Below are 12,204 nucleotides of genomic sequence, written 5' to 3'. Positions count from 1 at the left end.
TTATACTTTTTGCCAGCTGGCATAGTCTGATTGGTTGATTCAGTATGTCGACATAGACTACAGCAATAGCACAGTAGGATTGCATCAGATAGCACTAAAAATGATTGAGTTGTTTTGTTTTGTATATGGCACTGCTACATCTCACCCCAGTTTAAAGAAAATTGAAAAGTTTTTTTCAGTTTGTGAATATGACTTCTTCTCTAGTTGATCTGAATCTCTTTCTCTTCTTGTTTTGCTTCGTTGCATCCAGTTATTGTGTTTTGTTGACACAACTGCTACAGCAATAATTCAATAAACTTCAGGTACCAATGTGTGGGCAAAATCTGCCTCACAAAAAAGCCATTTTAGGCAAACAAATAAAAGCAACGCTCTTTTTGGCGTTTTCAATAATAAACGAATGTAACTGACAAATAAATTGAACATCGCAGTCCCAAATCAGAATAAAAACAATTGATAACAACAAAAACAAAGCAAGAAATTCATCCTTCCGGGGACATAAAGAAAAGGAAAATAGTGATAACAGTTAACGAAAGGAAGAAAGTCTCACATTCTTAAGGTGTGAATTTTTTGCTGCTCGGTGGAACCAGAATTTAGGGTAAGAAATATGCGTGAATAATGAGATGTTGAATTGGAAATACGTACTTAGTTACAGTCATCACTATCTATTATAGCGCATAATTGTATGTACTACTAATGTGAGGAAATAAGCTAAGCATTAGCTCTTACTGCTCGAGCTATATCGCTAAGCATTTAGCCGCAGCGCTCAGTTGAGCTTGTTGTTGTTTGCGGCTATTCCTCTGCTGCTAGGCTTGAATCGCCAGCCAGTGGATTGTATCCTCGCAGAGTTGGAAAAAGTGCTTCGACTACAAATTCACTGCATTTTATAGTGGTGGTTTATACTTTTCGCCAGCTGGTATAGTCTGATTGGTTGATTCAGTATGTCGACATAGACTACAGCAATGGCACAGTAGGATTGCATCAGATAGCACTAAAAATGATTGAGTTGTTTTGTTTTGTATGCGGCACTGCTACAGTTTAAGTGTTGAAACCCAGAAAAAATTAGATGATTAGACTTGACCTTTTTTCTGACCTTTGACTATTGTGTGTTAGGCATTGAAATTTTCCTGTCACTTTTTACCCGAAAAATTCTTAGTGGACACACGATTTTTCATGCGATCTCGCAGGAGTGAGTTTAAGAGTGTACTATTGATATTTTTTTATGTTTAATTAAAAAGTTATATTGAAAGTTTAATTTTTTTTCCAGCTCTATGCTCTGGAAAGATGGACAAGTTTTTCAGACAGGAGTAGATTAACCAGATGTTTATACTGCAAATTAATCAAAGACAAATGCTTATATTTGTTTTGAAAAATTCAAACGGATGTTTATCACGCAGGCTGGAATAAGATAGCCACTCTCAGTTGATGACTGTGCTAACTAAAGCATCATTGATCATTTCACCAAGTAATCCCTGCTTTATGGTGATAAAACCAGTATCCACTGAGCCGCAGTTTCCATCTCTTTTTTAAATTTTTATGTGACGCCCCGTTTCTACATCACGGCCGATAATTATGTTATTAAGGTAGGCATATCATATCTAGATACTTAGATAGTCGCAAGTTTGTTTCTGAACGACCGTCCAGTTATTGCTTGGGATTAAAAATACAAATTGCAATCCACGCATAGCTTATAAACTCAAAGAAGAGTACTTTCGTCAAAAGAGCAACCATTCGTTAACCAAAAAAAAAGAATAAACAAACAGTTTGTTTTGAATGCGTTTTGGTCTTGATTGAAAGTTTTGCTTACGTTTACTGCTTACTGTTGTATCGTTATAAAAACCGAATGGTACAGTTTGTACAGTTTTGTACAGTTTTTGTACATTTTTTGAACTTATTATCTTGGGTTAACTAGCTATTATGAGTGAGTTAAAATTAAACCCAGATAACAACGCAGATAATGAACAGGAACTATTAATCGAGGGTAAGTCATCATCTATGTTTTAAAATTCTCATCTATTTTCAGTTGTAGTTCCATCACTCACGTGGACAAAGTATGGTTTCTTTACGTTGCTGATTATCTCACGGGGGGGGGGGGGGGGGGGGAATTGTTGAACGTATTTTGATTAGTTTCTCTCGAGCTATGAAGGGCCATACCTTTTTGAGAAAAATAGCTTAAAAATACATCAATAAATTACAACAGAAGATAATGCAGTTTTAGCGAAAACTTTTTTCGCTAATTTATTGAGCAATCAAAAATTGCATTTTTCGATTCCTTCGAAAAATAGTTTTTGAAGTGTGTACTATTCAGAAGAAATGAGTGACGCTGGACGAAGCGAGGGTTAAGGGGAATGGGCGCATGAAAGAAAAGCAAAATGAACTAAAAAACACCTAAAAAATGAGCGAGGAAAATTATAGTTAGCAAGAAATTTCCTTAAAAATTCACTAACATCTTAATTCCCCACTTGGGTTCCAAGGTTCTGGCCTTGACTTATGAAAAGACTGTGCTCGAACAAAAATGGGCATGAAAAGAATATGATCGAGTCAAATTGAACACAAAAATAATCTAGCTCAACTTTATCGTAATCTCGACTTTAGTTCGAACCAAAGTTTTGCCACTGAACTTTGCCTCGACCCAAGCATTTGTAGCAGGACTTCCGTGACAGGACCATGATTTGCAACGGTTGGAAGGAACCGTTTTTAAAAAAAATAGTAATTATAAGCTTTGGAAGTCTTATAAACCACTATCATTACAGGCCGGTGTTATGTAGATCTTGACATTTTGAAAGATAATAGGATATCAGCTGTCCCTTAGCAAAACCACATATTTGCGCACAGAAATTTTTCATCACTTGATATTTTAATTTTTTTAAACACATTTAAACCCAGAAAAGGACCCTTCTTGCTTCAACATAAAAATGAATAATTTAATTACATAGAGGCTACGCAAAGCCTTCAATGAAAAATATATGCAATCTTTCCCGTCTGGAAAACTATAAAAACTACAAATTCAGCTTTTGTTCCATCGAGGGATTTCACTATCAAGTCAGACGAACAAGGAGAACCGGTAAGGTGCGTTCGCACATGATGTTCCGACCCAGCCCATCTACGTTTCAATTTAATAGTCTACCAAATGAGGATGAGAAAGAGAAGGTTCCAAAAACCACAAATCTTTCAACAAATAATTAAGTGAAAAAATGCTCGATTAGAGAGCCGACGAGACTTGTTTGCCATCAACGAGAGCACTGAACAAGAAACACACAAAAACAAATAATAGCAAATCATAATTTCGACCAAAACCAGATGACTATATTTAAAAAACAGAAACTATGAAAATGAAGAAAGAATCCGATAAAATCCGATCTGACAAAACAATCTATACTTCATTAGACGTTTATTGGTAAGATATAAGACCTCTCAAAAATGCGACTCGTTGTCAGGCTGACAAAGAAAAGGAAGAAGGACAAAGTTGAAAAAAAAACGTTCCTCCATTTGAAAACAACAAATTCCAAATTGATTGAAACAGCTTTGTATTAATTTAGCTGGCTCATTAGGAAGGCTGAATTATACGTCATAGGAAGCAACTGAGACTTGTCGTTATACGTCGTTATAAAAAACGAAACAAAAAACATTTGAGATTAACAAAAACGAGAAAAAAAAACGAATTTAAAACCACAGGCTATTCATGAAAAATATTCAACACCGTTAATTTTGCACTTCATTAACGTCAATTGGGCAACCCTATTAGTGTGATAATGTGGAAAGAAACAAAAAACTCAGAATGAGCAAATATCAAAAAGTCACATTTTTTCTTTGAAAATGCGTAGTATCAAAGCCAAGAAACCACTATCTTACAATAAACTTTAAAAAAAGATTGGATCACAGTTGACAGTAAAAAAGATGCCACCTGTCGTTACAAGAACCAAGCTCAAAAATTGAAAGATATGACATAAAGAAGGTGACAAAGCTCAAAAACCCAATTACTTTTTTAAAAGAAATACTTTCAAATTTCAAACAAACCTTAAGTTTTCAAATTAAATCAAAAATAGATCAATTTGCAACTGCACAGGAATCCAGATGTGCGTGTTATTATTGAGACCAAACACTAGAACGACAATTAACAGTAAACACGGTCAAAACTCAAACTTTCACCAACAATTTATCGAAGCCACAATGTTGAAAACATTATATCTACAATACATTAAAAACCATTGAAAATTATAAACTGACAAAAACGATTAAAATATTTTCCTTGGTTTCGTTTCATTTTAACATGGTCTTCTAGGTAAAGGCTATTTTGAAAAGACGACAAAAAGACCACAATATTTACATATATCGAAAACTCACGAAATCCACTGGAAAACACATTTCTAAGTTTTATAGACATCTATCAAAACATAACCAACAGCAATGTTATCGATTAGAGCAACGGAGATTTGATAATTCTGTCAATAATAAGACTTAGATACTTGTTGACGATAAAGAGAACAAAAAATCGGAATAACAAAGAAGTTTTCTTTGAAAAAAATATATTGAAAGTCCTTAAAACCGTGAAAAGGGATTCAGTTAGACAATTGCGGAAGCAATCAAGTCTTTTGATTGTCATAAATATGCCGACTAACAACAACAAGAAGGACAAATAGAGGTAAAATAAAAAAAACCATTTGGGAAAGCACGGATGCGCAGCCGTTAAATCTATAGGCTATTCACTGCAGTCTTTAAACAGGTTCTTTTTAGCATTCCTTCAATGCTTGTTGGAATTCACTTTAATGTGATAATGTGAGAAGAGAACAAATAACAAACCCAAATTCTGTGAAATATGCAAAAATTGGGAAGTACAAAATTATTATCTAAAAAAGTAATTGAAAGTCAATAAAAATTTTAGCTCTAATTCAAAATGTGCAAATAGAGCCTTTTAAGCCTTTTAAACAACTATAGAAGCCTTTGGAGCTTTAGATTGACAGAAAGATGCCGCACAAAAACCAAAATTAACCAAAATAAAAAACAAAGACAAAAACCGAATAATTTTTTTAAGAGAACAGCTTCTCAGTTGTTTAATCAATTAACTGTTCTTGGAAGTAATTAAAAATGTTCATTTGGCGAATTCTTTTAATGCCAGTTGGAGCTATAACTAAATTGAATAGTTGAAAAGGTAATGAATAACTACATAAAATATAGGAAAATTCGCAAATATGCACAAAACTTTTATGAAACTTCGTATTAAAAAAACCAAAAAATACTTGATTATAAAACCACTCAAAGGAGAATTTTTTGCCTTCATTTGGAAAAGTTTGTGCCCTGTATAAATAGAGACTATGCTATATGTGCACAGAAATTACATTGTAATAACCATAAAAATTCAGAATTTTTCTCTGAAGACAAACTATATTTTCATATGGCCCAATTTTGTTGTAAATGGGATCTGTCTTTAATTGGGCCAATTGGCCCGTGATTCAAAAAAATTTTTTGACAGAAACCAACATAAAAAAACCAAAATTGGGAAAAGTTTTGAAAAAAGACAGCGCCCTAATATAAAAGGAATAATTATTGATTGTAAGGATCGATGATGAGTTCTAGCGGCCAACAAAAGCAATTAGTTAGTCCAAATGTTTGCAAAATAGATCAGTTATCAAGTGAAATATATCAATAATTACAAAAAAATTATGTATTTAGTATAACTATTGGGTTTATTTTACGAAAAACCGGCAAAAGTTTAATTTCAGAAAACTTCTATAGGAAGCGAATGAACAGCTATCTTTTGTGGAGTTTCAAAGATTGTGGCAGCAGGCATAAGATCTGTAATTTCAGCAAATGTAAACTAAGTAGGAAACAAAAACTTTTTTAGAGCTCTCTTTCTTTTAAAAAAGCCCAAAATTCGAAAAACTTAGAAATTTGAAAATTGAAATATTAAACAAAAAAAACTGGGATAGAACAAATTGCCGAGACTTCTCTATCTTCAACCGTAAAACCAATAGCATTGTTTTTAAAAATATTATTAAACTTGAGCAAAAATGTCACAAATTGGTCAAAATTACGGAAAACGTGAAAAAACAACGGAATTCACTCTACTTTTCTCAAAAGTTTAAACCTAAACCTCGATAACTCCCTGTAAAAAAGAAAATCCAAAAAAATCTTTTTATTTCTACACTCTACGCTGGATGGGTTTTCTAATGATACCAGTCTCGACTCTGTACGATGAATATATTGATCTGTCAAAATTGTCTGAACAAAAAAAAACCCAATTGAGTGGGTCGAAACAAAAAAAGATTGAAAATGTGCAGAACGCTGTGTTCATCCGAACCAAGGGCACCCTTGATCGGAATATCAGTTGATATGGCGACAGATTTGACATCAATTGAAAAATAATTACTTCATTGTTTAGTTGAATTGTAGTTATTATTTCAAATCACAAGTATCCCTCAAGAATGAGGAAGTTCGTAAATTACATATTGATCCAATTGGAGTTTTTTGCTGAAAAATTCTCAAATCATTATTAGTATATTTTAATTTTCAATATGCTCTATAAGAGTATTAGTGCATAATCAAAAATTCAAAATCAGTTTTGAAAAATTAAACTTAGAATTACACGATCAAGAAGTTTATTAAATTTTGGTTTTCTGACAACACATAAGTATACATAAGTGGCAACACATAAGTATACTAAATGAAAAACACAGCGGGAGTTCGATCCCAACGCGCCGCAGCTGTCTCGAGCAAACAAACAAAGCTGATTAATTCTCAGCCCTTCTTCTAGTTTTAGTTTAATTCAATCTCTTTTTTTTTCTTTCCTCTTTTACCTACTTTTTCTTTCTCTCTTCCCTATCCCTGACAAAACTTACCTTTTTGCCCAACAATGTTCAATAACAACTGCAAACACGGCTAGCCAGAAGTAATCAACGACAAGTAATTGCAATCAGGAAAAGCCAGTAAAAACCCTCCACGGTGTTCATAATGGCTTCGTACCCCAGTAACAGTGTACAGTTTAGAACCAATGTCCCAAATTCAAACTCAAACTCAAAAACACTTCAAGCTGCTGCTGTAATAAACTTGATTGTTGATGGCTGTACATGAATTTCCTTTGTATATGTGAATTGGTTTTCTGATAACTTGATTCAATGTTGGCTATTCTAATTATTCTTTTTTGTTGAAAAATTAAATTATTCAGATTATAACCCTAAGGTTTTAGATATCTATATGCTTTAAAATAATATATAAATTAATCAGTATTGTTATTAATATAATAATCTTAAAATTGTGGTAAAATTCTCATAGGTAAAAATAGGATCTGAAGGCTCCTATTTGTCTATTAACGGGTACCTTTTTGTGCTGATCGAGCAAAAACTAGGTTAAGACGTTTTTCAAGCAAGTTTTAATGTTAAAAGTTCTGATTAAGAGCTTCCTGTGATTTTGAAACTACCCTTAAAAATAAGCGTGAGGGACATTAACGAAACGCTCTCGCCCTTGAAAAAAAAACATTTTTAGACGGGATTCGTATATAGCAAAATGAAAGTAAAATGACTCGACTCGGATTTAAGCCAATATCAACATAGCAACGGACAGTTTTGATTCTAAAAGCAAGTATAATCCTTTTGCGAAAACTGACTGACATCTATCGACATGAACAGAAGAATTTCAGGTGCTCCATCTCAATCATATGGTCTGACGAACAAGGGCGAATTGGACAATCGTGGTAATTATTTCACACCTGACGAAATAATCAATTACCTGGGATTTGGGAGGGCGCAAGTGATAGCATGTTTAATTATCGGATTCAGTTATTTGGGCACATTCACATTTTTTGAATCGCAGCCATTTTTAAACTCTCGTCTGTACGTTGACATGCAATTGAGCCCGAAACAAGAAGCGATGCTGGCTGCAGCAGTGATGGCCGGATCAGTTTTCGCCCATTTGCCCGTGGGGATAATTGCAGACCAGTTAGGACGGAAGAGTGCCCTCATTTTGTTTGGATGTTTCATGATAGGGTGGAATCTACTGACGTGTTTGTTAGATAATTATGTCTGGATCCTGTTCTGCCGGTTTATGCTATTTCTGGGAAGAGGTACGTATTTTTGCTCCCACTTCGTTTTCCGATAATGAAGCTTATTAAGGGATTAGGAAACAGTTTCAACTCTGTTTGACAGACTGTGATTCTGGAACATTTATCATTTTAGATCTAAAAACAACCGAGAAAGTTGTCTTGACAGCTTCCTAAGATGCCTTCTTAAGATAGCATGCTCGGACTAAGATATGGCAGGCCCTTGAGCGCTAAACTTTTTTTCGTCAGGTCTTTCACGTTTGAAATTTTTCTCAATAATCAAAATAATCTCCGCAGAATTAGGGTTGCTACAGGCACTAAAAGATGAGTTGAAAAAACGCTAAACGTCATATTTTTAGATAAATTTTCCAAATTTTGAAGTCCACTATTGTTGATATGTAAATAAAAAGTTAAACTATTTTTGAGAAACCGAAAAGAAGTATCCCTCTGCCTTTCCAAATAGCAATATATTAAAAACTTATCGTTGTTGAACTATCTTGTAAGGCAATGTACGTTTATCCGATCTTAAAGGGATATCAAGTTCTGGAAAGTTTTGTATCGTAGCCTATACGATAATAATAATAACTGAGACTTGAATTTTTAGCCTTTGAAAACTGATAAGAACTTGCAATAAAAGATTTTGAAAATTGGCTTAAGGACTAATTGTAAGATCCTAATATGAAATTTCAGGAAGCAGTGGCTTGGATCTTTGATGTTTTAAAATTACTAGATAGTAATATTGAACTAGTAAAAGCCACGCTGAAAATTTTTTTTTGGATGTAGCATTATTTACTTAACACTACGACTGTGATTTGGAAAAATAATTATCTAAACTCGGATTAAATCTTTTTCAATTATTTATTATGACCGTTAAACACAAACGCTAACAGACACCAAAAAATGAATGAACTTGAAAATGTTGCATGTTTCTAATCAATGATAATATGGATAAACCAGCTTCAGATAATACGAAATTGTAAGTCATATAGATAGACTTATTCTTCCAGTTAGCACCTTTAATTGCGATAAAACTTGGATTTCAAGGCCTTTTGGTGGGTTACAATGTGATACCGGGGAATCATCTAAGTGATGACTTATCAATAAAATTGAAAGCGGAAATGGAAAAGGAGAAAGAAGAATGATTCTTGGTACTCGTGCCAGGATCATATATGATTTGTTCGTAGTCATACAATGATCACATATGATTTTTTTGGTGTGATAGGATCGTACTCAGAAAAATAATTATGCACAGTAGGATATGAATTATCCTTGTGTCAAATCAAAGAAGCGTCAAACCGGAGATACATTTCTGATAATTTAACAGCCAAATTAATCTTACAATAGACAATGTTGTAAAAAAATTGAAATAATATTTGGATAGTTTCCATAACGACTGTGTTTAACACAGTGTCAACAAGTTTAACACTTTGTTACTGAGCGCAACCTATCCTGCATAATCTATCAGACATTTTAATTATGCTCTCGCAAAATAAACCTGTCAAGCTCAATATGCTGTTAAAATCTGTCATTTCTTGAGCGATATGCTTTGAATGTCGCATTTAGCATTTTAGCATTTTTTAAGTATTTTCGTATTTAGCATTTTTGTATTGGCAGTTTTTAGCTTAGAAAATTTGACAAGAAGATTTTAGAATCTATAAAGCTAAAACCAAAATCGCTTTATAAAACCAAACGTGTTCAAGTTTCAGTTTATTTTCGCTATATCAGATTGAAAAACGAGCCTTTAGGGTGTCGATTCTGAACACGAGATTTTATGGTTGAGATCAAAATTTTTTAAATTATCTCATAGATATCTCACTGGAAGTTTTTAGTCACCCCCCCCCCCCATAGAATTTGACTACTTATTGAACTGTGATAGCTATTATAAAAAGGCGTCCGCCACAGCCTTATAATTGCTGAAATTAGTTAACGAGAAAATTTTTCCAAAAAAATTCTGCGAGAAAGTTTGAAATTTCAAGTCAAAATTTAAAAAATTGAATCGGTGGAACAATTTGAAAAATTAAACCTAAAATATAAGACTAAAACTTTTAATTAATAAAGTTAAATCAAAATATGTAACTTTCGACAATTCTGGTGTTTGGTGTTTCCAGGAGCCAGCGCTATTTCAAACGTCTATATTCGAGAATTCCTCCCGTCTGAGAATGTGTGGATTGGCTCATTAATTGGGGAACAAATTGCTGCAATTTTTTTGGGCAACTCTTTTCCCATCTTTGCGGGTTATTTTGTACTAACGGACAAAAATACATCGTGGAAATACTATCTACTATTTGTTTCAATTCCGATGTTTGTTTCAATTTTGTTGACGACTTTTTTTCTGCACGAAACTCCAGAATTTTTACAATCACGCGGGAAAGAAGACGCTGCTCTCAATGTGATCAAAAATATCGCTGAACAGAACCAAAAAAATCTCCCGAACAACTTGAAACTTTCGCTTAAACAACATCGTTACAAAGAAATATCTCAAAAGTCATCAACAGTTCAAAATGAAGAACCGTATTTGGAAATGTTACTGTCTGTCTTGACAAACTGGAGCTTTTTGAGACACTCTATACTTCTGACACTTATTGGAGTGGCTGGAAAGATAGTAAACGACGTTTTTAACTACATTCTAAATGACATTTTATTTGTTCAAGGTCAAGCTTACGATTATTGCCACGGTACACAATTGAAATCATATTACCTCTCAAAACCCGACTATTTTAAACTTCTAATGGCCCAACTTTTAAGCCTGGTCCCAGTTATAGTCATGATACCCATTCAGAAATTTGAAATAAGTTTGAAAGTTCAATCTTTAGTTTGCTTATCAGTTTCGATTGTTCTAGTCTGTTTACTTTATTTATGTCCTCAAGTCGACTTAGCTCTAGCGATTTTATCAATCGTGAGGGTTTTGATGCAACTTGTGCGCATTTCCAGTCTTATAGCTCTGATACAGCTCGACGTTCCAGTGAGAGTTCGTGGGGTCTTTCTCGCTATTTGCATTTCGGTCCGAAATTTATTCGTACCTGTCTACGCGTTTTTGGAGCAGTTATTGTCGAAAGAATCGCAGCATTATGTTACATCCATTACGCTTGGCTTCATTGTTATGAGTTGGGTCGCGGCTGTGCTTCTTTCCAGAAATCACAATCCAATCAGGACGAATGAGCAATCAAATAAAAATTGAAAACAATTTTAATCTTTGCAGAGCTGTATTTAAAAAAATTGACGGACTTATTTTAAACTGATATCAGCAAATTTTTTTAAAAGGATCAGAAAATTGATTGTTTCAAAATTTCCAGCTTCGGAAACCAAGCCGAAATGATTGAATTCGGTAAGGTCTCTTAATTTAGATTGGTGCTTCGTTTTGCAAATGATGCAGAGTCCGTTATCAAGATAAACCCGCAGAGCAGTTGAATCGAACTAATGAATTTTCTGTTAATGATGCAACCCTGTTCAGCTGAGAAGACTGATAGTAAATTCAAAGAATTTGATTTGGGTAATTTCGATTAGCTGAAAATGATCTCATTGGACCTGATCTTGCGCAGGAGGCGATGAACTCATTTTTATTTGTTGTTCATTTTTGTCCACTTTCGGATGTTTTAAACCACTTTTCACAAATCGTACCTAATCTCAAAGATGAAACTTAGATACCCAAAAACGTTGAAATAAGTTAGTTATCTTGTGGAAAGGGCTTACATTTTGTGACGAGGGTTCACGGATAAATATCAACGATTTTGAGCATGTAATTATCCTAAAAGTTTATTTCTGAGTTTTATTATTAATTAATTGAGATCAAATTCAAAGGCTCCATTCTTCTTGTGAACAGTGCTAAAATCAAAAGTGACTATTGCTTTGAATGCTTTGATTTTTTAAGCAAATTGAAAACTTAACAAGGTTGTTGTACATAATCATTTATTCGGTGCAGTAAAATTATTATATGATGTACTAATTTATTGATCGTACTTAATCCTGAGGGGCATGTTTTAAAGTAAAGTTTAGTTCACTTATTATTTCATGTGTTTGTCTGTTACCCTAATTCCCGCACCGGGAAATTATTGTTCATGCTTGTTGCGATTTCTGAGGACCCACTTTATACTCAGTTTCATTCTCTTAGTTTTGCACCTTGAGTACAGTTGCTCAATTTACTTTATTTCTTGTCAATCGTGTTCACTAGCTGAGTA

At 33.7% G+C, this 12,204-nt stretch overlaps 1 protein-coding gene across 1 annotated transcript; it reads left to right on the top strand.

The window, feature by feature from the left end:
- The first annotated feature begins 1,704 nt into the window (after positions 1 to 1,704).
- LOC142335531 (uncharacterized) lies at positions 1,705 to 11,318 on the top strand. Its single transcript, XM_075384070.1, has 3 exons — positions 1,705 to 1,978; positions 7,631 to 8,053; positions 10,138 to 11,318. Exons 1-3 carry the CDS (start codon positions 1,915 to 1,917, stop codon positions 11,205 to 11,207), a joined length of 1,557 nt encoding a protein of 518 aa, XP_075240185.1. The 5' UTR covers positions 1,705 to 1,914; the 3' UTR covers positions 11,208 to 11,318.
- The last annotated feature ends 886 nt before the right edge of the window (positions 11,319 to 12,204 follow it).

The sequence above is a fragment of the Convolutriloba macropyga genome, chromosome 2 (genome assembly GCF_964194025.1).
Source record: "Convolutriloba macropyga chromosome 2, txConMacr16.3, whole genome shotgun sequence".
NCBI lineage: Eukaryota > Metazoa > Xenacoelomorpha > Acoela > Convolutidae > Convolutriloba > Convolutriloba macropyga.
Note: the sequence above shows the minus strand (reverse complement) of the source record. Positions and strands in the feature narration are given on the sequence as shown.

Excerpts from the sequence above, each read along its gene's own strand:
- LOC142335531 (XM_075384070.1), top strand. The coding sequence starts at position 1,915 with ATGAGTGAGTTAAAATTAAACCCAGATAACAACGCAGATAATGAACAG. Across the intron at positions 1,979-7,630 it reads ACAGGAACTATTAATCGAGG|GTGCTCCATCTCAATCATAT; the intron begins GTAAGTCATCAT and ends GAAGAATTTCAG. Across the intron at positions 8,054-10,137 it reads TATGCTATTTCTGGGAAGAG|GAGCCAGCGCTATTTCAAAC; the intron begins GTACGTATTTTT and ends TGGTGTTTCCAG.